Raw genomic sequence first — 26892 nt, 5'->3', positions numbered from 1 at the left:
TGAAAGGGGGCAGGACCTTGTACAAGCTTTGCTGTTTAACTGTAGTAGAGAAAGGGCTGGTCACCAACCTCATCATGGTGTCCATAAGGCTTCTAGGATAACAAAACTAGCTAAACAGAGTTACAAATCCTCTGGCAGGTAAACCTGTCCTTATATATGCATGTGAAATGTGTGTTTTTATTTTGCTCTCGAGTTCAGCTTTAATTTTGAGATGTCATAATTTACCTTCTTTACATATCTGCTTTTTAGGGGGAACAAAAACATACCAGTGGAACATTCCAGAATACCTAGGACCAGGAATTAATGACCCCAATTGTTTAACATGGGCCTATTATTCTGTGCAAAACTATGTGAAGGTAATGTAAGGAAATACTCCAATTGCTTGGAGAGGTCACTTTGTAACTGCAAGACAAAACAGTTCATTACGACCACCTTATTAAATCAACACATTTTTTACCGCTGCAAGACCCCAACACATATTTAAAGCCAAAAAGCCTTTATTAAAAAATGTTAAAGTATAGTTTAAGCTTTGCTTTGGATACTGTAGGTGTAGTGCTACCCCTACAGGAGCCGCTGGTAATTTGGGCCTAATTCCCCCCACTCACAGCATACACAGACATGGCATTTTCAGCACTCTTTCTTTGGATCAAAGATCAGCCTAGGGTTTTTATTTCGGGGGGCGTGGTTTAATGGAACAAGAACTTGGATAGGGATGGGGAGTAGGGGATACCTCAGAACTGTAGAACTACACAACTTGAGGACTGCTAGGCTTCTGGTGTCTGCTCTCTACAAAAGTGCATGCTTTATTGCACAACCTCTGGCTGCATTGTACTCTCTTAGGTGTCTTGTACAACTGATGGATGCACTGCACTTGATTGAGAAACTAAACCACCGCACGGTCACTTCTCTCTAAAGAAAGGATCAATTCCTGACTCAGTCCTAGAATGGTTGGGCTTCTTTCCACCAAGCCCCTTCTGGCTCTGCACAGTCTCCTGACCAAGCTCTCTTTGGCCTAGCTCTAAACTAGGAATGTGGTAAACCAACAGGAAGTTAAGATGAAATGTCTCTGGGACAGCCTTTTTACTTCAGAGGAACCCTAAAAATCCTTTAATCATTTCTGTAAATCTGTGCAAAAAGAATTAATTGATGGTCGGTTGGAAAAATGTTAGTGTTTAGACTGTCACCCTTACAAATAGCTCAAAAGATCATTTGCATCATGTTGTTGGTTCTGCCAAGCAGAATTGGCCCTGGTACTATGCAACAACCATCAAATAACAGGTCAATCAGCCACAGCTCAAGGAACCCCTAATAATCTCTGGAGGAACCTTAATATTCCATGGTTGATAGTTGGTCCATATGGTTGATAATGGCTGCTCTAAGGTAAGAGTAATCTTCTCTTAGGTCCTATTCCTAGGCCATGTTGTGTTATAACATTCATTTGAATAGGCTGCTCAACACACCACAATCATGCATGCAGCATTTTCGACAGCACACTACAATGTACATCCATCTGCAAGATGCATTGGGGTACCATTCAGAATGAAAGGCACAGCAACACAATACTGTGAATGGGCCCTTAGACAGTTGTGACCCAAACAGGTGACCACATTGAAAGATTTCCCCTCTGCTCCTGTTCTGATGATATGTCAAAATTTTGGATTTTCCATTACTTTCAGTCCTGGTGACAATGATCTTTTGGAAAGTAAGTAAGCAGCTCCCATTTCTGTGTATTTAGCTCTTGAGCCTGGAGTTCTGCTTTAATTCACCATAAGTGATTCCATCTCCAGCACAGATGCATACATTTTAACATGCGGTTTAGCCATGTGTTTGTCATTAAAGAAAGTTTGGCTCCTAGGGTTCATGTTCATTTCCCACAATACATTTGTAAGATGCCTCCCAGTTATATTTGTATGTGTTTTGGATATGTTTGCAAACCATATGTTGTGTATTTACCCTTTATTAGATGTAAATCACTCACTGACTGTGCAGAAAGCAGAGCTCCGGTAACACACTGAATCTTTCCCATGTATTTTTAATTTTAGTATTCCAATGCATTCTGATTGGTCAAAAACTGCCCGGAAACCACATCAGTATGTATGCTTCCTTACTGTAAAACTCACTTTACCTTCAAAAGCTCCTACAACTCAGGCAAACATATAATCCAGGAACTTAGGGGCTTCTTTTCCAAGTTTAGTTTTTTCAGCCAGTCCTCTGACCACTGATCCTGAGTTCTGGTTTCAGGATGTCTCCTTGGATTGCTATAGAGCAGTGGTTCTAAACTGCCGGGCCATGTCCTTCCCTCTTCCAGCCTTCCAACCAGCTGCAGATCACTCGATCTCTCACAGTGCCAGTCAGCTCCTATTGTGGCCCACAGTGCCCCCAGGCTTCCTGAGAGCCCTTAGCCTCCATAGTGCCCCCCCCAACCTCCCACAGTGCCACCCAGCATCCCACAGTTCCCAACAGCCTTCCGCAGAGCCTTTCGCCTCCCATGGTTCTCTAACCTCCAACAGTGTCCCACGGTGCTGCTCAACATTTATCACCTTCCAGGTGAGCCTAAATCTGGTTATATGTAGTAATAAATGCTCATTCAATTTAAGGATGTGGTCACCGTATACCATCTTTGGTCAACATTCATTGGGCTTTCAAATTGCCCAATAGATACATATTATTTCTGAAAAATATAATTTTCATATAAACAGTTGTTAAACCTTATAATCATATTACCTATATGGTCATCATTAAAAGTACTGCTTAAAAATAAACTTTTGATCACTGCAATCGTGTAACTCTGGGGTTCTGAATTCAGTTCTTAGAGTTAAAATGGAATTTCCTTATATTTTGCCCTCCCTGGTTCATCTCTCTCCCGTTCATCAACATGCCAATTCAATTCATATTTTAAATGAAACCTTTCCATTGTATGGGGCTTGGCAAAACTGTAACTGCCATAATGACACTTATGGGCCAGCACCTAGGGCAGCAGGGTTGAGGTAGGCAGTACCAACCTTCAATGTATAATGAGTCATGCCAGGTGAACTGAGGCCTTAAAATGAATTTGTGATTTTGTGCAACCAGTGAGAGCAACTCAGTTGCCAATAACTGGGCAATAAAGGGGGGGGGGGTGGCAAGGGGGCATGACAGAGCTCAAAGTCAAAGTGTCTGTTCAGAAGAACAGTTAACCCCCCAGGTTGTTATTAAGAAGAAACAAATCTTAAAACGTAACTTAACCCAAACCTCCACTCAATAAACTAATGACAAATCTGCAAACAATATGTGGTAAACGCTCTCGGTCTGTAATGTAGATTATAATTTACTTGGATAAAACAGGTTGCTTTTAACTATTTATTCCATCTGATATATCTATGCAATATAATTCCATTGATGCATTGATCTTCCCCATGCAGGACATGTACAGTGGCCTGGTGGGACCATTGATAACTTGTAGGAAGGGAGTGTTAGACAGCAAAGGTCGGAGAAAAGATGTCGATCGGGAGCTTGCTCTTCTCTTCTTGGTGTTTGATGAGAACAATTCATGGTATCTAAATGACAACATTGAAAGATATATTCACAAGGACCCCAGTGATGTCAATATCACAGAGGAATTTGAGGAAAGTAATAAAATGCACGGTAGGTAATTTAATTATTCATTAGCTTTATATTTGTATTTTATTTACAGTATGTGTGTGTATATATATATGTGTGTGTGTGTATATAACTACACACTACAGTATATTACCAAAAGTATTGGGACACCTGCCTTTACACGCACATGAACTTTAATGGCATCCCAGTCTTAGTCCGTAGGGTTCAATATTGAGTTGGCCCACCCTTTGCAGCTATAACAGCTTCAACTCTTCTGGGAAGCTTATCCACAAGGTTTAGGAGTGTGTCTATGGGAGAGGAGGAGGCGGAGCGTCATGACGTAGGCGCCCGTGGAGCGTCTCCCCGTACGCTCGACCTCCTGCAACCCGCCGTCCCGTCCCGTCCCGTGGAGAGCTTGCACGAGCCCCCGCCGGGTTCGGAAGCTGTACCGCTGCCCCGCCGCACCACAGCTAGCTCTCCGCCGCCCGCCGCCCGCCGCCCGCGAATCAGGGTCTTTGGTGGCTCCCAGAGGGAGCGGAGAATTCGCCGATCGCTTAACATGCGGGAATAACCCGCCGCTTTGGTAGTGGACGAAGAGAGACAGCGGAGGGAGCCCATAGCCTCACTCCCCCAGCCCGACCTATCTCGTGCCGAGCGCAGCCCCCTGCTCCAGCAGAATCAGAAAATCAGCGTGGTCAGGTAAGGTAATCCGCTCGAGGAGCTCCGGGAGAGAAAAAGGAATCACTATGAGGTAAAAGATACAGTGAAGAGAGGTCGCAGGAAGGAGGTAGGAGATATCCTCATAAGTCTCCCATTTTCTCTGCAATATCCCTGCTATATTCACTACTTGGAACGGTTGCCATCATTATTGGATTATTGCTGTGCTTTCCCTCACGTGATACTTGGAAAATGCCCTGTTTGGCCGCGGAGAAGTGTGTATGGTATAGTATTGTGGGCTAGTAAAATTTAAAAGTGAAGCAGTCTTTGACAAGCAAAAGGAGGTATTGTGGAGGTAAGAAGCGGAGAGGTATAAGGAGGGCCGCTGGTGAAAACAGCGCTCATATATTTTGTACTTTATACAATAAATAAAGAAGCGGCACTGAGGCAGGTGGGAAGATAAGTCGCACGAAAGGAGCAGGAGACTGTCTCTTCTTATACACATGCCTCCTATACTCCGCTCCCCCCCCCCCCCCGGCAATGTTCCCATCTGCTTTTCCTTTTTCTTCCCCACTTTACGTGACACCTGGAAAATGCTGCTCTCGTTGAGACAAGGTGTATAAGGTTCAAGTTTGTTGGGATGGTAAAAACAAAAAAGGAGAATCAGTGGGGGATATATAAAGAAAGAGACATTGCTGTGTGAAGAGGTTTTGTAAAGTAAGGATTGATCTTCTTAAAGCAGGGACTCACAGTTTTTAATTTTATATACGGAACAGCGGAAAGACATTAATGTGGTGATCGAAGAGCAAAGAGGCTTGGTAATTTCCTGCTGCACCACCGCCGCACCAACTGCCTGATTGGAAATTGGGCCAGCAGAGCCTGAACCAACAGAATAGCGCGGGGCCCAACAGCACAACACCTCCTAAGATTTCTTGGGGGGGGGGGGGGGGGGGAGTGCGGCCTAGACTGGAATAAGTTTATGAAGGTTATCTGTAAAAGGGGTCAAAGAGTCCCAGGGACATAAAAACAACATAAATATAATAGACCCATAAGGACAAGATCAAATAAGGACCTAAAAGCAAAAGAAGAAGGGAGAGGTCAAACACCACAGTGAAAATTATAGGCCCAACAAAAAGACATCGGGACACCCTTAATATATATTTGTTTATATCTATATATTTGTTTAAGTAGTATGTAAGTTTGAATTTTGGGTGTATAACAAAGGAATAATAATACGGAGGTGTTTAGTTAGCCCCTTGTTTCTCCTCCAGTCTCTCGCTGCTTCCACGGCTCTGGGGATCAGAGGCCGCGGTGCAGCGAGAAGAGGAGGGGGGGAGGATAAGGGAAGGAGAAGGGGGGAAAGGGAAAGAGGAAAGGAAGTGAAAAGGAAAATGAGAGGGAAAGCAAAAGCAGGCAAAAATATACCGCCGGTGGCCAGTCCGGGAGGTATCCAGCGGTATATGGCCAACATGGCTAGTACATCAGAGGAGGGACAAGGTAGCCCAAAAGCAGGATCACTACGCAGATCAGGACAAAATAGACAGAGGGCCTTAGAAGAAGGCAAACCCAGTAGATCCACAAGGACTCAACAGGAGAGAGAGGAAATAAGAGAGGCAGAAATAGATACGGGTGGGGTAGGAGGGGGTGTCCCACCACCCCAGGAAGTAGAATCAGCCTCAATAAAGGAGTTGTTAACGGAAATGTTTTCTAAAATGGAGGAGTCAATAAGAACAGAGATAGCAGGAGTAAGGGCAGATATAGGGCTGGTTAGATAAACAAGATGAAAGGTTGGATGAGATAGCAGAACAAGTGGTAAACTTGCAGAGAACAAATATAAATCTCCAGTACAGAATTGAAGATCAGGTAAATAGGGGGAGGAGAAAGAATGTGCGTATCAAAGGACTCCCAGAGAAATATAGCTCCGGGGTTCTGGGCGACACATTACAAAAACTTTTTAACCCTTTGTTAGAGAGGGACCCCTCCGATCCGTTAAAATTGGAGAGAGTTCATAGGATTCCCAGGGGGAGGAGGGCAGGAGAAGAGGCCCCAAGAGATGTAATAGCAAGATTCCACTATCCAGAGGAAAAGGTGCAAATAATGGGGAGGCTGAGGACGCAGCCAGACTTGTCCCTAGATGGGGCAGATCTGCAGGTGTTCTCAGACCTAGCCCCAGAAACACTAAGGAGAAGGAGATTATTAAAACCTCTAACTCAACAGATGTCGGCTCTGGAAATTGAGTACCAATGGGGTTTTCCAGCCTGTCTAAAAGGGAAAAAGGATGGTCGCTCTGCAGTATTGCGTTTCCCGGAAGACCTTAGAGCCTTTTGCGATAGGCTGGATATACCCCAGCCCTTACTACCGGGGTGGGGAACAGAAGCTATAGAGGAAGGACCAATACAAAGGAGAGCAAGATGGAAGGGGGGCGAGGCGCAGACCCTGATGAGGGGGAGACAGTTAGAAGTTAAATAAAAGAGAGGGTAGGACGGGGGGAGGACGGGGGGAGGGGGGGAGGGGGGGGGAGCTTCTTGAAGGCCTACTGACGTGAGCCACCGAGGTAAATATGGGAAGGAAAAAGACACCTCGAGGAGATGTGTCGATCCCATATGATCAACGCAGAAAGGGGGGTTCTCCGAATAGCTAATAATATGATCGTTTGACTGACCCAGATGGCAGATTTCTGTTCATAAAGGGAAAAATGGGGGTAACACAATACACAATAGCAAATATCTATGCTCCAAACAGAAACCCAGATAGATTTTTAAAGAAAACCTTAATAAAACTTGAGGAGTTTAGAGAGGGTAAAGTAGTATTAGCAGGGGACTTAAACTGGTGTCTAGATCCAAGGATGGATTCCTCGGGGGAGGGATTAAGAGCGTCGCAACAGAGATATAGGGGGGTAATTAAAGCATTTTCAAAGGCCCAGCTTTTGGATGCTTGGAGGATTAGCCATCAAAAAGAGCGGGATTATACTCATTTTTCAGCGGTCCATAAAATTTTTGCGAGATTAGATTATGTTTTTATAGAACACCGACTTGTGACCAACTTGAAAAAAGTTGAGATCAAGCCTATCACCCTATCAGATCATGCCCCGATAGTTGCCCAAATAGAAACGCAGGAAGAGACAGAGAGGGAGATGATTTGGAGAATAAATGATTCCCTTTTACAGGAACAAATGGCAAGTCGACAAATCGAAAAAGAGCTGAACGATTTTTTTGAATTAAATGACACGAAGGAAATATCTAGGGCGACCCTATGGGAAACACACAAGGTTGTAATGAGGGGTAGGTTAATAGGGATCGGAGCAGGAATAAAACAGGAAAAACAGAAAAGAAAGTCGCAACTATACAACGAGATAGAACAATTGGAACATAAAACTAGACCAAGAGGAATACAGGAGAGTCAGGATCTACAAAAAAAAAAAAAGAGAGTTAGAAGAGTACCTGGACCAAGATAGGAGAAAAAGGTTCCATGAGATAAACAAGGAAAGATACCAATGGGGGAATATGCCAGGTAAATGGTTAGCAAAGAGGGTCAAGGAACAAAAAAATAGGACTTTCATCCCCAAAATAAGAAATAAGGAGGGGGAGTTAAAATTTGCGACTCCAGAAATTGCAGAGAATTTTCATGCATTCTATAGTACCCTTTATAAACTGGGAACAATTAGTAGTAAAGGAGAAAAAAGGAAGGAAGCGATTAGGGAATACCTCAGGAAGCTTGAGTTCCCAAGAGAAGAGAGAGAGGAGATGGAGGCCCTAGAGGCACCCATTTCAACTGGGGAAGTAGAGAGAGCAATAAAGGAAATGCCATTAGGGAGCAGCCCCGGCCCAGATGGGTTCTCTAGTAGGTACTATAAGAGATATAAGACTCTGTTGGTACCTAAATTATGTGAGTATTTTAATGCAGTAGGTGAAGGTCTACCGTTCCGTAAAGAAGCACTTCTGGCCTACATCTCCCTAATTCTGAAGGAGAGCTAGGATCAAGTCGCGGTGGAGAGTTATCGCCCGATATCGCTATTGAACGTAGACATAAAAATCATCGCAAAAATAATAGCTGACAGGCTAAAGGCTCTCCTACCTACATGGGTCCACACCGATCAGGCGGGATTCGTCCAGGGACGGGAGGGAAGGGACAACTCAGTGAAATCCATCATTCTGATCCAAGAGGTGAATAAAGAAAAGACCCCAACAGTGCTCATGTCAATTGATGCCGAAAAGGCCTTTGACAGACAAGATTGGGACTTTATGTACGAAACCCTAACCTATAAGGGGGTAGGGGACAGAATGATGAGATGGATTAAGGCATTATATACTCATCCAACGGCCAGAATAAGAGTCAATGGATCCCTATCTCGCCCTCTGGAGTTGTTTAACGGGACGAGACAGAGATGCCCGCTCTCACCGCTGCTATTTGTTCTGAGCCTCGAACCCCTCTTGGTGGCAATACGCAGGAATCAGGATATTCAAGGTATCAGGGTGGGCGGGATAGGGTATAAATTATGGGCATTCGCAGATGACGTATTATTGTATATAACAAACCCAAGAACATCGATCCCCCCGATCTTGAAGGAATTGGAGTGTTATGGAAGGCTATCAAACTTTAAAATAAATCTTACGAAGACAGAGATCATGAATTTGAATATACCTGAGGTAGAACAGAGTACCCTCATATCAAGCTTGCCTTTCAGATGGTGTAAGGCAGAACTGAACTATTTAGGGATAAAATTGACCCCGCAGAGGCAAGGCCTTTACGACGCAAATTATATCCCGCTTCTAAATAAAATAAAATAAATAATGAATAACATGAGGTATAAAGCAGTATCCTGGATGGGTAGAGTAAATGTAATAAAAATGATTATTCTCCCTATTATTAATTATACATTTCAAATGATTCCTGTTCCGGTCCCAATGTGTTTCTTTAGGAAATTAAAAACATTAATGATGACTTTTATATGGCCCCTGAAACGTGCACGTATACCATATAAAGTTTTAGTAAAGGGAAAAGATAAGGGGGGAGTAGCTCTACCAGATGTTAAGAAATACTATGAGGCAATAATAATAGCTAGAGTAGCAGACTGGATACATAATCAGAAGGAAAAAGGATGGGTAAATCTGGAAATGAGACTGAGTGGAGTACCGCTAGAAAAAATGGTATGGATACCATCGGAAAAGCGGAACTTAGGAGAAAACACAAGTAATTTAACGAGACACACGTTAAGAGTATGGGATAGCATTAATAGGGCACAGAACTGGACTCACAATTCATCTTTAATGTCACTTTTGGACACGGATTACTTTTTGCCAGGGAAAGAGGAACGGTTGTGTTTTAGTAGATGGGCAGGTAAAGAGGAAATAAAATTAGGAGAAATTATTAAAGGGAATAGGTTATATACATATAGGGAACTCACACAAGAATGGGGACATAAACCGTTAGATAAATGGAGGCACACTCAAATTTTACACTTTGCACAAAGTTTACCATGTCCGCTTCGGGGACTAGAGTGTCTAAGGCCTATGGAGAACTTATTGAAGGATAACAAGTGTTTAGTACGAAAAGTATCAAAAATCTATAAAATATTAAGACAAGAAATGGATTTAGAGTTTCCGAGATTTCTAGGGAAATGGGAAGAAGATTTAGGTGCACTAAGGGATGAGGAACACAGGATAAAAATATGTAAACTTACACACTCAGCGTCAAGAGAAATCCGTATGATAGAGATATCTCAGTTTTGGGATAAAATTGTAGAAATCATAAACTTGGTGACACAAAAGAAACTTAAGAAAAACCCCTGGACATGCCTTTTTCACGACACTGAATTAGGAATAACACAATATAGAAACACGATAGTCCCCCATCTCCTGAATGCTGCTAAAGTTCTGATTCCTCGCTATTGGAAATCCAAACAAATTCCAAGAATTACAGAATCGGTACAGAGGGTGGAGCAAACGAGGATAATTGAAGAATTATTATATAAATTAAAAGATATAGAGGAAGAAGATCATGGGGAGTGGCAGCAGTGGCTGGCATTTTTGGAGAGGGAGGACTGTCGTGAAATAATTGAGGGATAAGGGGACAGAGAGGGAGAGGACATTGTGAAGGATGATCTAATTTTTTTTTTTTTTTGGGGGGGAGGGTTAACGAAAGTACGAAAGTAGGGAGTAATGTATTTATATGTGTTTAAATGTAAAACTATTTATTAAAAGCAATGAAAAGAAAAACAGAAATTTGCCACAATGATGTCAAAGTTAGCGGAGATATGAACATTGAGTTGATTACACTCCGCGAGATAAAGTAACCGACTGAGATGGCACAAAAAAAAAGGAATGTGTCTATGGGAATGTTTGACCATTCTTCCAGAAGGGGATTTGTGAGGTCAGGCACTGATGTTGGATAAGAAGATCTGGCTCGCAGTCTCCACTCTAATTCATCCCAAAAGTGTTTTATTGGGTTGAGGTCAGGACTCTGTGCAGGCCAGTCAAGTTCCTCCACCCCAAACTCACTCATTTATGTCTTTATGGGCCTTGCTTTGTGCACTGGTGCGCAGTCATGTTGGAACAGGAAGGGTCCAACCTCGAACTGTTCCCACAAAGTTGGGAGCATGAAATTGTCCAAAATGTCTTGGTATGCTGACGCCTTAAGAGTTCCTTCACTGGAACTAAGGGGCCAAGCCCAACCCCTGAAAAACAACCTCACACCATAATCCCCTCTCCACCAAATGATTTAGGCCAGTGCACAAAACAAGGTCCATAAAGACATAGATGAGCGAGGTTGGGGTGGAGGAACTGGACTGGCCTGCACCTCAACCCGATAGAACAACTTTGGGTGTGAATTGGAGGTAGAAACTGTGCGCCAGGCCTTCTAATCCAACATGTCTGACCTGACAAATTTGCTTCTGGAAGAATGGTCAAACATTCCCATAGACACACTCCTAAACCTTGTGGACAGCCTTACCAGAAGAGTTGAAGCTGTTATAGCTGCAAAGGGTGGGCCAACCTAAATATTGAACCCTATGGACTAAGACTGGGATACCATTAAAGTTTATGTGCATGTAAAGGCAGACATCCCATTACTTTTGGTAATATAGTGTATATACTGTATATATAATTAAAGCATGGTAGTAAACACCGCTTGGACACTTATAACTACTGGTGAGCTTATAATAAAGCTTACCTGTAGTTACAAGGAATATCTCCTAACCGTTTAGGAGATATTTACTGTCTCTGCAGCCATTGATGTCACCGATGCATGCTTTTGGAAGGGAGGGCATACTCATGATTCACTACTGTATTATAAAGAAAATCCCCCCCATTAGTTGCTTTCTTCCAGTTTCTAGGGGCCTCTTCTTATCAAAGCTTGATTTTTGAGCCATCACAGTGCCCAATTGACACTGCCCCCTGGGTAGTGATAGTATCTGCGGGTTTGCCTGCCTCTCACGCACCTGTCACTTACTTGCTAAAGTCATTAGCAGAAGTCGATCACACACCAACCCCAGAAGCATCACTAAAGCACACCACAGTACACAGTGGGGTTTATTTACTAAAACTTGAGTGTGCAAAATCTGGTGCAGCTCTGCACAGAAACCAATCAGCTTCCAGGTTTTTTGTCAAAGCTTACTTGAACAAGCTGAAGTTAGAAGCTGATTGGCTACCATGTATAGCTCCACCAGATGATTTTGCACGCTCCGGTTTTAGTAAATCGACCCCAATGTGTTTTGGTGTGGTGCAATTTAAAAAAAGGGTCTTGCACATTTTTTGTGCATTTTGTCATACATAGGGCATCTCTTTGAAATGAATGGGCTACCCTAAACACGACACGTGAGATTGTGCATAAACGCGCGTACTGTAGTACCTGCATAGGTGAGATGGAACCTTAGATTAGTTCCTTTTGTACATGTTTCCAGGGAAGGTAAGCATAGAAAGGTTTCCCTAAGAGCTGCTGCTAATGATTTAATAAGGATTCAATAATAAATGTATTATTGCCCACTTATTCTGTATTATTCTTTTAACTACCCATATTTTTCAAAGAGCTACAAAGTAATTGAGAAATTTATCATATTGGTATTGGAGCAAGGGGACTCTAAAAAATGCACCACCTCCTTTAAATATGACAACTGTATATACCCAAAGAGCACGAAATTGAAGTTTAGGGTGCAGGAAAGTCAATTAAAAGCAAAATTTGCCAAAAAAAAAAAAAAAAAATTGAAATGTTATTAGATAGATATTGTAAAACAATTACGTATTTATTGGCGCATAACACACGCCGGCGTATAACACGCACCCCAATTTAAGAGGGAAGTTTCAGGAAATAATTTTTTTTTTTCAAATAAACCACTTTGAGGCAAAATAATGGTCAGTGCCAATCAATGCAGCCTAATTAGTGCCCATCTGCAGCCTCAATGCAGCCTGATGCCCATCTGCAGCCTCAATGCAGTCTGATGCCCATCTGCAGCCTCAATGCAGCCTCTGTGCCCATCTGCAGTCTGATATGCGCCCATCCAATGCAGCCTGATGCCCATCTGCAGCCTCTGTGCCGATCTGCAGCCTCACCATCTCTAATGCAGTGCAGGAAATCAGGAGGGGGACAAGCGCCGCCGGAATCACCGAGCCGGCATCTTCTGTTCACAGTACTCGGCTCTCAGTCTCGCCTCCGCCATCGCCATTGGACCAGCTCCTGTGGTTGACAGAACACTGGTCCAATGCCAGTGGCGGCTGCGGGACGTGTGTGTGACGTCAGAGCCGAGTAAACAGGACATGTCGGCTCGGTGATTCCGGCAGTGCTCAGGGATTGGAATAGGGACCTCCTCTAAAGGTCAGCAGGTGTGTCCCCCAGAAGTCAAGAGGTCGGACTGACCCACCCCACCAAAGTGTTCCGCCTACCCCAACTAAGTCGGGGCATGAACAAGTCGGGGCTTGAACAAGTCGGGGAAGCGCGTGCAAATCGCTTACCCTGACTTGTTCATGCCCCGACTTAGTTGGGGTAGGCGGAATACTTTGGTGGGGTGGGTCAGCCCGACCTATTGACCTTTGACCTCTGAGGACATGCCTGCTGACCTTTGACCTTTGGGGGATGTCCCTATTCCAATCCCTGAGTCCTAATCTTGTTTTTCTAGGGGAAACCCTAACCCCTAACCCTAACCTCCTTCTCCCCTTAAGTACACTATCGGCGCATAACACGCACCAGTGATTTTTCCCCTATTTTCAGGGGGGAAAAGTGCGTGTTATACGCTGATAAATACGGTAATTAAATTTAGGCCATAAGTTTGACTGCTTCTACATGTTTTACCACAAACGTGGCTTCTTCTGGAGATTTTGTAGCACCTTGTTGTTTAATATTTGCCACCTTTCAAAGTAGGCTCTGTCTATCACAAGGGTTAAACCCTTTTAAATTGGTTAAGAGCCTGGATGTCCACAGCCCAGAGTAAAGTAGTTGGTGCATTCTTTCACCTAAAACAGTAGCAAACACAGAGCAACTGACTCCACAGCAAAGTTATGTAAATGTCCTTTGTTTTATTTCCTTTATGTACAACTCATAAATGTATGTGGGAAAAAAGTTGCAATGCCCTCAGATTCAATTGGTTGATATGGGTAATTTCAAACTACTGGTTGGTAGCTGAATATGTCTTTCTTGTCTTCCAGCAATAAACGGTAAAATGTATGGAAATCTACATGGCCTGACCATGATCGAGGGTGAAAAGACCAACTGGTACCTGATAGGACTGGGGGAAGAAGTTGACATGCACACTGTCCATTTCCATGCACAAAGCTTCCTGTACAGGGTGAGTACATGTCAGATCCCCTGCTCATTCCTACCAATAAAGTACGAAAATACATTGTCCAATCTAATCTCTTAATATTGTTGCTTATAATGAAACTCCAAGGCTGGCCATAGATGGTTCAAACATGGCAGATTCAGCAGGAACTGCCCAAGATTCAAACCATGTATGGGCAGGCTGAATGTACCCAAGTTGATTGATCAATCAACTTGGGTGCAATCAACCTGCCGAATTTTACATGTGATTACTAGCAATAATTACTGTGTTCTCCTAGCGGAGATGGCTTCCCCCACTAGGAGAACACAATGGCTCCCCAGGAAAGCTAAGTGGGTCCCCCTATGCAGATATACAAAAGTGACACCAAAATGCCATTACATAAGTAAATCAGATGACATAAGCAAATGCTAGTACCAAGTACCAAGAGACACATTGCAAAACAAAGTTAGACCCCTTTCACACGGACGATCCGTTCAGGTCCGCCTCTCAGTTTTTTAGACGGACTTGAACAGACACTTCATAGAGGTCTATGGAGGTACGGATGTCAGCGGTGACACGTCCGCTGACATCCGATCCGCTCCGATCCGAAAAAACTATTTTTCCATGCGGATCAGATCGGGTGACGACAGACTCTATGGTCCGTCGTCATCCGATCCCCCATAGGGGAGAGCGGCGCTCTGACAGGTCCGTCCCTGCACAGTGTGCAGAGACAGGCCTGTCATCTGCCTGCTCAGCGGAAATTGACGGAGCTGATCCCCCACTGAGCAGAGCGTGCTCTGTACACGGACACATCTGTGTGAAGGAGCCCTAAGTCATTATTGAGGAAAAGTTCAGCTGTGGGGAGAACACGTGTGTTACCGTTGAGTAGTTATTTTTCATCTGCTTGCCTTTTTTGGGCACAGCCTCCACAGGATAGGTCCTCTTTGAGTGCAGCAGTGATCTTTGTGTCAGAGAGTTGGGGGAGCAGGGAAAAGGAATCAATAAAAAATGCCTTTTCTAATTTAGGATGAAGGTTTCTTAGGGACAAGGGAGCCCTTATTTGTAGACATAGTAACTAATAGTAGAACTAAACTCACCAATTGAATTGGTTTTCCAAAACAGTTACATTCAAGACATTCCTTGAATGATAACTGTTAAGCCTTCTACACATGATGAGAGTACCGGATGAATGATCATCCTTTTTTTTCTTCAATGCTAGTCTGATATTGAAACTGAAGAGGTTACTAAATTTATAAAATCTCGTACTACAGAATACAACTTTGGAAGTGATATGATGTACTGTGATGTATTCTTTCATTTCCGAGCATGCATGGTCTTGATCTTCATTTTTATTTATTTTTTTGTGATGAATACTGTACTGATTAAATGAAAATCGTCCATTCTGGTATCATATAAGAAAAAATTTTGCTTGTTCCTTCGGATAATTTTGGATGAACTGTCATGATCAGCTCTCAAAAGCTAATGATCAGATTATCGGGTGATCGTTTCAAAAGCGGTATTTTTTTTTTTCAGATTTTCTGATCATGTGTACTAGGCGTTACATTTACTAGTGTGCTTATGTTAGCAGTCTACCTAACCGTCAAACCATAAAATGGCTGGTATCATGGTTGAAGCACCATGGCATGTAGAAATTAAATAGAGGCTCAGATGGCAGCTTCTTTGGCTGTATAGGATAGGAAGGTTTAATTCCACTTTAAGTCACCGCTATGGCACCACCCCACACTCTTTTCTGTTGGTTAGTGAGGGTCACACGTTGCATTGAGAGATGTTGGAAGGTAGGCCAGCCTCTTGACTTTGACTTATACATTACCATTTGCAATCTGAGAGCACCTGGGTTTAGGGCAGGGGTCTCCAAACTTTGTAAACAAAGGGTCAGTTTAGACCTTAGGGGGGCCAAACCGTGGTTGTCAGGGAGTAGAAAATGTTCTGACATCAATGAGAGTAAACAATGCCCCATGGTGTCAGTGAGAGGAATTGTGCCCCATCATTGGTGTCATTGGGAGGAATTGTGCCCTAGCGTTGGTGTCATTGGGAGGAATTGTGCCCTAGCTTTGGTGTCATTGGGAGAAATTGTGCCCCATTGTTGGTGTCATTGGTAGGAACTGTGACCCGTTTTTGGTGTCAGTGGATCAAATAGTGCCCCAAGGGCCAGATAAAAGCAAGCAAAGGGCCGCATTTGGCCCTGGGGCAGCAGTTTGGAGACCACTGGTTTAGAGGCTCTAAAAAGCAGTATGGAAGATTAACTTGAATAGATTTTCCAGGTGATATTGGGGATCCAATGGATTGGGTAGTATTTGCAGGTATCAGGCAGCCTCAGATCAACCAGATATCGGTCACATGTCTCTTTGATATAACCTGTTTTACCTGCTTTGGAGCACTGTTCAAGCAAAGCCATGTTGGCGGTCACAACATGAGTCAGTTGCAATGTAAAGCATTAATCTACTGTATTATACTTTTGCAAGAAGAGTTATTTTATGTTTTCCTTAAAACAAAACTGTAAGCTCACAGAGAGTAGTAACAAACAGCTGTCTCTCAGGTATTGTCTGATAGGGAGTAGGTGGGCAAAGAGGTGCAATTAACATAGCGTGAGAGGTGATGGGTTAATTCAGTTAAAAAATAAATGTACCTTCTTAAGGATTATGGTATCAGCCATTTACTATTGTTGTCAGCTAAGGCATTTTAGTGCATCTAAAGCAAAAACATTTTTTTTGTGTTCAATAGCGTTAGCCACCTTATGGGGTTTTTATTGCTTTCTGTGTACCCACTGGGTAGATTTACCCTCTCTATTTGTCCTGGTAACCATTATCACTGGGAAATGAGCTATGTTTTCAGCACATCACATAGCCGATTTCAATTAGGGTGGCTATATGTGTAGTGACAGGGGAGCAGAGAACTCAATTGTTACTGATGCAGAATTGTTCTGAGCAAGCGAACTATGGGGTTGATTTACTAAAATTGTAGTGTGCAAAATCTGGTGCAGCTCTGCATAGAAACCAACCAGCTTCCAGTTTAACCACTTGACCACTGGGCACTTAAACACCCTTAATAACCAGACCAATTTTCAGCTTTCGGTACTCTCACATTTTGAAGGACAATTACTCAGTCATGCAACACTGGACCTATATGAAATTTTTGTCCTTTTTTTCACACAAATGGAGCTTTCTTTTGGTGGTATTTAATCACCGCTGGGTTTTTTATTTTTTGTGCTATAAAAGAAAAAATACAGAAAATTCTGTAAAAAAATGAATTTTTCTTTGTTTCTGTTATAAAATTTAGCAGATTAGTAATTTTTTCTTCATAAATTTTGGCCAAAATTTATACTACTACATATCTTTGGTAAAATTAAGTACAAATTGGTGGATATTATTTGGTCTTTGTGAAAGTTATAGAGTCCACAAGCTATGGTTCCAATATCTGAAAATTGATCATACCTGAAGTACTGACGGCCTATTTCAATTCTTGAGACCCAACATGCCAGAAAAGTACAAATACCCCCCAAATGACCCCTTTTTGGAAAGAAGACATTCCAAGGTATTTAGTAAGAGGCATGATGAGTTTTTTGAAGTTGTCATTTTTTCCCACAATTCTTTACAAAATCAAGATTTTTTTTACTTTTTTTTTTTTCCACAAAATTGTCATATTATCAGTTTATTTCTCACACAGCATATGCATACTACAAATTACACCCCAAAACACATTCTGCTATTACTCCCGAGTACGGCGATACCACATGTGTGAGACTTTTACACAGCGTGGCCACATACAGAGGCCCAACATGCAGGGAGCACCATCAGGCGTTCTGGAGCACCCAGGACAATTCTGACATTTCTCTCCTACATGTAAAAATCATTTGCTAGAAAATTACATAGAATCCCAAAACATTATATATGTTTTTTTAGCAAACACCCTGGAGAATACAATGGTGGTCGTTGCAATTTTGAATTTTGTCGAATTTTGTCGAATGCTTTTTTTTGGAAAAAAAACAGTTTTGTGCTTAAAAAAAAAAACACAGTAAAGTTAGCCCAATTTTTGCATAATGTGAAAGATGAAGTTACACCGAGTAAATAGATACCTAACATGTCACTCTTCAAAATTGCACAGGCTCGTGGAATGGCGCCAAACGTCGCTACTTACAAAATCCCCATAGGCGACGATTATTGGTGGTATTGAGGGTATTGGCAGGGAATTGAGGGGTTAATTTTCGGTGAGCAGCGATGTGGGCACTGCAGATGCAGCCCACATCGCTGCTGACACCGATCTCTTCCCCCTCCGCTGTTCCGATCGGTACAGAGAGGGGGAGGGAGGAACTCCGTCATTTGATCACTCCGTCATTTGGCTATGAGCGGCCGTTTACCATGATCCGGGATGCGCCGGGTCCTGTGGACCCGGCGGTCAAGGATGCTCTCGAGTGCGCGCCCCAGGGGGCGCGCGAGAGCGGAATTCTGAGAGGACGTCATATGACGGCCTCCCAGAGTTAAGAAACTGCCCTGTAACCGTCATTCAGCTATAGGGCGGTTGTTAAGTGGTTAATTGAACAAGCAGAAATTAGAAGTGATTGGCTACCACGCACAGCTGCGCCAGATTTTTCACTCTCCAGTTTTATTAAATCAACTCCTATGTCTGAATGTATTGTGCAGTGGTACAGTGCTGGTACTGTTAGAATCAAATATAACTCATTTGCCACATAGGGAGTGGTATTTGGGGACCCCTTTTTTATGGTGTCTCCAACATTTTGATAAGCCAGCCCCTCTCTCAAATACTTTCTTTTCTTTAAGTTTTTTGTTTTTTTTAGGAGGAATTCCAGACAAAGGGTACATTTTCCAGGCTACTACCCAATTAGCATTTTGAAATGCTCCTTAAAAAAGTCTTCACTTTTCGAGTTTGTCTTCCTTATCTTGTTTCAAAACATGGACCATGTTTTGTCACTGGGGGAAAGAATGGTATATATTTAGCAGTGGTTCTCAAAGTATCTAGCACCTCCTCTGACACTTACAAGACATTGAATAAGGTGGACCTCATAATCTGTGACTTGATTCACAGTGGGTCTTAAGTCACCTGAGGCTTACTGTGAATCAAGTCACAGATTCAGAGGTCCACCTTATTCTATCTACTCCTTAGTAGCACCAGAGAAGGCGCTAGATACTTTAGAAACATTTTATTGTTGTTCCTGTATGGTAGAAGGAGGGCTTGGTATCTCACCAGTAGCCTTTTTCTTTTATTCCAGAAAGACACTGAACACCGAGCAGATGTGTTTGACCTCTTTCCCGGGACATTTCAGACTATAGAATTGGTGGCTGGTAACCCAGGGACCTGGCTTCTTCACTGTCATGTCAATGATCACATCCATGCTGGCATGGAGACAACCCTTACTGTGAAGGAGAGGTCAGGTAAGTTTAATGCAGAACTATGGGCAAAATCAGAAATGACGTATAAGATGCAGTTTTTCGTTTTCACTAGCATTAATTCTTCTGCAATTGTCTAGAGCCCATTCTTACAAAATTTTGAGCACCCAGCTGGCACGATGAAGTCACCCATGCTTCTCAGAAACATTTTTTAGCACAAAAGTTTTTTTAAGCCATATATATTTGTAGGATGGGGCTGTGAGTAAAGCCAACCTTCTGTTATCATGAAAGACCAGCTTTAAAACACAACTCTGAGCACAAGAAAAAAATTACCCTTGCAGTTGGGCCCCCCTCATTTTAAGGGTTAACTGCTGGATAAGTCTAGGGGTACAGATATAAGGGGTAATACTATTCCTAAAAGATATGCATTTTACATCAACACAAAAAGGGACCATCCACAGCCTGGAGAGGAGAACACCGGAGCCTGCTGGAGCAGAGTAAGAGGTAAGTAATACAACCTCTTCATCTCCCCTAGACTTAATGAGCATTTAACCCTTGCAGTGTGGCTGCCAACACTGTGACCCAACTGTGTTCCTTGCATGCGACTGCAGGGCAGTTGCAGCACAGCCACATTCACTTGAATAGGACACATTCAGGGGCAGTACTGCTTCCAGAACATGACGGTGGGTGTAATTTTTTCTGTGTAAATTAAGCCTTATGCCACACACGATCAGCAAAAGTCTGATGGAGCATACACATGATCGCATTTTACCGACTAAAAGCTCTCATCAGTCTTTTGCTGGCCGAATTTACAATCGTGTTTAGGCGGCACTACTCTGTGGTCCTTCAGGCTTCCATCCCAGTTTGACAACCAGTCCCATGAAGTCAATACTCTTCTCCAATCCTATATATATATATAAATTTCAGCCCACCGACATCATCACATATAATGCAGAAATAGCAGCCATCACTGATCCTGCATTTTGATTGATGATGTTAAGGGCCGACCAGTGCAAGAGCAAAGAAGGTCAGAGTGACAGCTGCCACTGGACCAGTAAATAAAGTAATAATTTTGATCTGTTGTATTCCTAGACCAAATGAGCAATAAGTCCATAAAGTGATACTAAAGTCTTATTTTTGGGGGTTTAAAATAACAAACATGGTATACTTACCTGCTCTGTGCTGTGGGTCTGCACAGAGCAGAAGATTTACAAATCCAATATCCATTACTTGCTTGTATTGAGGATAACCTTAACAACAGACATCCATAGGCTTGTTACATATGAACAAAATATGTGTATCATGTTATACATCTGCAGCATCTTATCAATAAAATTCGACAAACAAAATAAACATAACATAAAACTTTTTTGATAAAATTGTATTCTTCCTTATTGCTACTTCTGTGTGGTGTTAGTCTCATTCTGTCCATTTCCATACTTGTATTACTCTGTCATACCTTCCCATATCACACCTCTATGTCCCCAGATACAGATTTTATCCATCCAGCCCATATTTTCTAAAAAAATTTGGGGCATCCGCTAGTCTTGCATGTCAGTTTGTACATTGGCAATGCTTTGTGAATCAGTTCCACCCATCTTTAAAGAGATGGAGGAATCAGGTCCTTCCACCTGAGAGTTAGAGCTTATTTAGCGTAGAAAAATACCAGCCTTAGTAGGGTTTTCTGAGAGTTAGTAATCTCCTCCTCCAGCTCCCCAAAAGATATCTGGCTGGAGAGCAGTTATTTAGGAGGGGCAATCTTTCCTCCAAGAATTTCAGGATTTCCGCCCAGAATCTCCCCACAAGGGGGCATAGCCAGATCATATGGAAATAGTCTCCTTCTTCTGCATGGCACCTTGGACAAACCGGTGAATCGGCCCTACCCATCTTATGAAGACGTGCAGGGATATAATATATTCAATGTAAATAGTTAAACTGTATCAGTTTTGTCTCTGGCCGAGATCACCGAAGGGAACAGCGATTCCATAACGTCAGACCATGACTCCTCTGTAAGGGACGGTATATCCGTCTTCCACTGTGCAGCGACCCTCTCCATTCTAGGGGAGGAGGAGGTCAGCAAGGCGAAATAGTATCTGAAAATTAACTTTAAATGATCATCTTCAAACAGCATTTTTTCCGTGCTAGATGGAGAGAGCCCGACCTCCTTTAAACCGAATTGCGCCGCCACTACATGTTGTAGTTGCACATATGGGGAAAAAAAGGTATTAGGAATCCTATAATCTATCTGCAAGTCTTTGAATGATCTAAGGGTCCGATCTTTAAACAGCTGGGGAGCATAAGTGACACCATATTGTGCCCAATTTTTCCCATCTGGGTCCTGACTCTCACTGTGTGAGAGTCAGGGCTAGCACCACCCTTTTTACCATAACACATGTGAAATATCCTGTAGGAAAGTTTAAGAATATGTGCTCCCTGTTTGGGGTATGGTCCATTCCTATATAATACGTTAATAAGAACTTCATACAAGTGGACTTGAGCTGCCAGGGTGGCCACTGAAGCAACATCCATCTGTGGAAAGAACCACCAATGGATATGTGTCAACTGGGCTGCAAGGTAGTAACATTGCAAGTTTGGTAAAGCCATACCTCCTGCTTATATAGGTACACATAATGTGTCCAGGGAAATCCTAGATGGTTTGGATCCCCAAAGAAACGAGGAGAGTAAAATATTGATTTCTGTACACAGTTTCTTAGGGATATAAATCGGGGCATGCCAGAACAAATATAGAAATCTGGGGAGGTAGATAATTTTGAATACATTAATTCAGCCCAGGAGGTTGAGAAGCAGCTTAGACCACGTTTGCAAGTTATCCCTTAGATGAGTCATCAGGGGAGAGATATTATTATATATATAATGTATGTGCTTAATGGTAGCTGAATCTCAACCCCCAAGTACCGAAAGCGAGAAACCATCTGCAGTGGAATATCTAGGGGTAACCTAGGATTATATTCTGGGTTGAAGGGAAAACTTCTTCCAATTAATCTTAAATCCCAAATAATCTCCAAAATTGGAGATCCTATTCAAGGCTGTAATCAAAGACCTCTCCGCCTCTGCTAGGTATAGGAGCACATCGTCAGCATACAGGGATGTATTTTTCTTCCAGGGCATTTATCCTGCAACCCCTGACTTCCCCATATACCCTCAAAAGGGCTGCTAGTGGCTCTATAGCGAGGGCAAACAACAGGGGTGACAATGGGCACCCCTCCCGAGTGCCTTTAGCTATTTCAATGGTGTCAGCGATAGTGTTATTAACCCTCAACCAAGCCAATGGCTTAGCATACAGTAGTTTCACCCAAGCTATACATTTATATATAGTTATGTTTTCATCATGCCAGAGATTGGTGTAATGTTGCCACATCCCTGATATGTAGGAAAAAAGGAAAACCTCCCTTGCTTGGGAGTTTATGTCATGGTTATGCAGTAATCTTATGCCATGTACACATGGCCGGACTTTCCGGCAAAAAAAGTCAGACGGAATCATTTCATCGGATATTCCGATCATGTGTGGGCTTCAGCTGACTTTTTTTTCAGAAAATTCTGACAGACCTAGAAATAGAACATGTTTTAAATCTTTGGGACGGAATCAATTCCTATTGGGAAAAACGTTCATCTTTATGCTGTTCCGACAGACCGTAAACTACGCAAAGGCAGCTATTGGCTACTGGCTATTGAACTTCCCTTTTCTAGTTCCGTCGTACGTGTTGTATGTCACCGCGTTCTAAACGATCGGACTTTGGTGTGATCGTGTGTAGGCAAGTCCGTTTCAGCGAAACTCCATCGGAAAAACCGTCAGAGTTTATTCTGACGGAAAAAACGGTCGTTTGTACGTGGCATTTGTCTATTAGCTCACCTCTCCACCGTGTGTTCAACTTTAGAGGCCAGCCACTCTTACCTGACTGCTTATATAAACTTCCCTCAGCATAGCTCCACCTCAGCCTCTAATTAGGAACACTATATGTGCATTGCAAGCCAACCTGGCTGACCAACCATTGTGTGTTTAGCTTTCGTGTGCAACTTGCTGTGTCTCCTACATCTGATTCCAGTTACCGATCTTGGCCTGTTCTCAACTATCCCTGTCTGCTTGTGACCCTGGCCTTTGGCGTGTTCTATGTTTATCCTTGTCTGCTAGTTGCTCCAACCTTTGGCTTATCCCTTTACTATCATTCTTGTACCAACCTGCTGCTTCCTTCCTCTTTCTCCTGTAAGTTTACAATGAGTGTGAGCTGTGAGACCCTGAGGGGCGCAACCTGGAGCTAGACTGCAGCGCAGTGCATCCTCTCCACTAGAGGCTCTGGTGAACACCTGCTGGCTCTTAGACTCGGCGCCCTAGGGAATCTAGTCTCTAGATCCCACAGGGATCTGTGTTAGTGATCTAGTAGACCTGCTTCCTGAACCTCTCGGGGTTCAATCCGCAGCAGTCAGTCCTAGGGTCCACTACCTTAGCGGCGCACTCCTGGCTTCTACGGAGTGCATCTGTCACCTGCTCTCAGGTGACCTGACAGTTTAAGGGCAACAATACCACTAATACAGAATAAAAAGCCTTTATTTATACATATAACATTTGATCACACATACATGTAATGATTGGTTAAAAACATAACATAACAAAAAACAAAGAAACAAAAACATAACATAAGTACATAGCATGCATAGAATTATTTTGTTAATACTGTCCAGTCTCTGAAAAATCTCCGGTACCCAACGCATTTCTGGTTTAAGCCCTTCATCAGGGATATTGAATAGGAGAATATGTGATCATAAATTTGTCAAAAGGTAAGCAGAAGCTGATTTGAAGGAATGTACTATGCAGACAGAGAAGGCAGTAGAGCACTGCAGAAGATGGCGTCACTGGAAGCCTACTGACACTGCCCCAAGGAATAAACAGGCGGAGTATCATATGAGAGCCCTCCACAGACTGGTTGGTCACAGATCAGGGTGGTATGCGGAATCCAATGAAGGGGTTGTTTAAACAGTATTCAATGTGATGATTATTGAGTGATGCTATCCAAACCTCAATGTAGCCTCTCTTGGTCTATTTGTATCACACTCAGGGTCACTTGAAAAACACCCTCTCCCTGTGGTTTTGCAGCTCATCCACGTCCGGTATCCATCTTCCCTGGCAGTGCTATGCACCAGAAATGCATCTGGATTTTTCAGAAGTTGGAGAGTATTAACAAAAAAATTCTATGCTTGCTATGTACTTATGTTATGTTTTTGTTTCTTTGTTTTTTGTTATGTTATGTTTTTAACTGTAGAAACTGTCCACCATTCGGCCAGTGTGTACAGCAGCCTAACCTCCCTATTCTGTCAAATGGGCATGTTGGAAAACCAGCAGCCATCCAGCATCCGATCAGCGCTTGCAGTCAATGGCTACGAGCACTAATTAGTGTGTCCTGGCAGGGGGGCAATCTGAACCGGATGATTTTTGGCCCATGTGTACCAGCCTTTAGGAGAATACATTGATGTGAACTAACTATTGCTTTTATTTTTATTTTCAGACGAAATTACTCGTCCCAAAGGTAAGTAATGATAAAAAGTTATATAGTCTTTGTATATTGTCATCAGCTTCTTCTTGAATTACTTCTATTACTTGTATTACAGATGCTGTTGGCCCCACCGGAGTGCCATTCCTGGGAAAAGTCCTAACAGTGGACCAGGCATACACGGCTCTGGTCTCTCTCCTGTCCATCAGTTTGGTTCTTTTGGTGCTGCTGGTGGTCGTAATGTCATCTCTCCACTTTAGAAAGAAGAAGATACACTACAATACAATTTATAATGGATCACTGCCATTGAATCCCATATGAGAACTCCGATGCACTGGGTGCCCAATGAACAAGTGACTCGGAACTCTGTGCAGCTGCACTTTACTACTACCCTGTTTCCCCTAAAATAAGACCTAGCGTGATTGTGGACGATGGCTGCAATATAAGCCCTACCCCCCAAATAAGCCCTAGTTAAAGTCCTTCTATGTCTTATTCTCAGGGTAGGGCTTATTTTTGGGGAAAGAGGATGAGGTTTATTTGGGGGGTAGGGATTATATTGCAGCCATCACCGACACTCATGCTAGGTCTTATTTTAGGGGAAACAGGGTACGTGTTTATAAGCAAAATATGAAACGCTGAGAGGTGTCTACATCCCCCCACCCAAAAGTGAACTTTTTGCTGAATGTAATTGGAAGAAGATGGCAAGGTGGGGAGGAAGTGGCTAAGTACTTCCCAGGCTGTGCGGCTTAGACTACTTTCACACTGAGGAGCTTTTCAGATGCTTTTCTCATTCAAAAGTTTTTATTTTATGTTAAAATAAATTACATGTACAGAATATAAGACAAATTATGTGATACCAGAAATAAAAAGTAGACATATTGAAGTACGGATGATACAAAGCAAAGAAGAATTTCAAGATATTCTGGTGGGAATGATAATAAATGGCCTTATATATTTTAGAATTTGAAAACATTCTTATAGCTGAGTTTTAAACATTTTAATCCCAAGAAAATATAAATATGTCTAAAAAAAAATATATGATTTTAAAGTTTTGACCATAACTTCTAAAGTATGTTTATAGTAAGTAATATATAGTAAGGGAAGAACATAAAAGGTATATAGGAGGGGAAGGGGAGGGAATAATTTTCCGGAGGAGGTTTTATGTATCAGTTAATGTAATTCTATAAAAAATCTTAATCACCATAACAATAAAACTCGGTTGTCAATATTATCTGACGTATAATATTTAATCCAAGGTTTCCATATTATATCAAAACTTTGTCATATGGTTTTTATCTATAGCGTCCATTTTAGCATGGATGAAAGATTGATTCATTCTACGTTTGGTTTCTGCAATATTCGCCACATCAGTTTTCCACGCATTGGCTATAGTCTGCTTTGCGGCTATCAGGAGTGTAAGAACTAATTTGAATTGTTTCTGATTCAGAAAGGCTGGTTTTAAATTAAGGAGAGCTATAATTGGGTCTGGAAAAATTGGACGATCAAAAAATTTTGTAATAATCAGAAAGATCTTTTTCCAAAATGATTGTACAATTGAGCAATGCCACCAGGTATGTATATAGGTACCTTTTTCTGGACAGCCACGAAAGCAGAGGCCAGTGAGGTCTGTTGAGAATTTGGCGATTCTCGTAGGAACCAAATACCAGCATGTTAAATAAAGAGGTTATGGCGCTAAACCCGGATAATTGTGTTCAAATTGACCTATCGTCAAAATTAGTGCTATGAAAAAGTGCTATATTAAATTAAAGTGCAAATGCTTCCTACTTATAATTAAATAAAATAAAAATCTATAAAAATGCAATCAATATTAAATCATCATATAAGTGTCATCATGCAATAAGTGAAACCCCAAATAATTCATATGGTAAATATTCACATAGGTCATAGCAGATATTGCGTTCTTATGTAGAAATGGCAAATTTCTTTTAGACAGCACAAAAACACTACAGATATCCTTCAGTGTCCTTATTCAGAATGAAAATGAACCATGCAAATAAGTGCAAAGAAAGTGCAAAAAGGCTAG

The 26892-nt window shown here is 42.3% G+C and overlaps 1 protein-coding gene across 1 annotated transcript in view; it reads left to right on the top strand.

Annotated features, from left to right (window-relative positions):
- The window catches only part of LOC143986570 (ferroxidase HEPHL1-like), a 172938-nt gene extending 146859 nt beyond the window's left edge, over positions 1 to 26079 (top strand). The window contains exons 15-20 of the mRNA XM_077484971.1: positions 250 to 356; positions 3402 to 3624; positions 13869 to 14008; positions 19227 to 19389; positions 24864 to 24884; positions 24967 to 26079. Coding sequence (XP_077341097.1) covers positions 250 to 356; positions 3402 to 3624; positions 13869 to 14008; positions 19227 to 19389; positions 24864 to 24884; positions 24967 to 25169 — 857 coding nt within the window. The 3' untranslated portion in view covers positions 25170 to 26079. The remainder of the gene's footprint in view (positions 1 to 249; positions 357 to 3401; positions 3625 to 13868; positions 14009 to 19226; positions 19390 to 24863; positions 24885 to 24966) is intronic.
- Positions 26080 to 26892: the final 813 nt, after the last annotated feature.

This window comes from Lithobates pipiens, unplaced genomic scaffold (genome assembly GCF_037356315.1).
Source record: "Lithobates pipiens isolate NorthernLeopardFrog02 unplaced genomic scaffold, aLitPip1_a1.2 Scaffold_17, whole genome shotgun sequence".
NCBI lineage: Eukaryota > Metazoa > Chordata > Amphibia > Anura > Ranidae > Lithobates > Lithobates pipiens.
The sequence above is the reverse complement of the archived record's forward strand: the minus strand, read 5'-3'. Positions and strand labels throughout refer to the sequence as shown.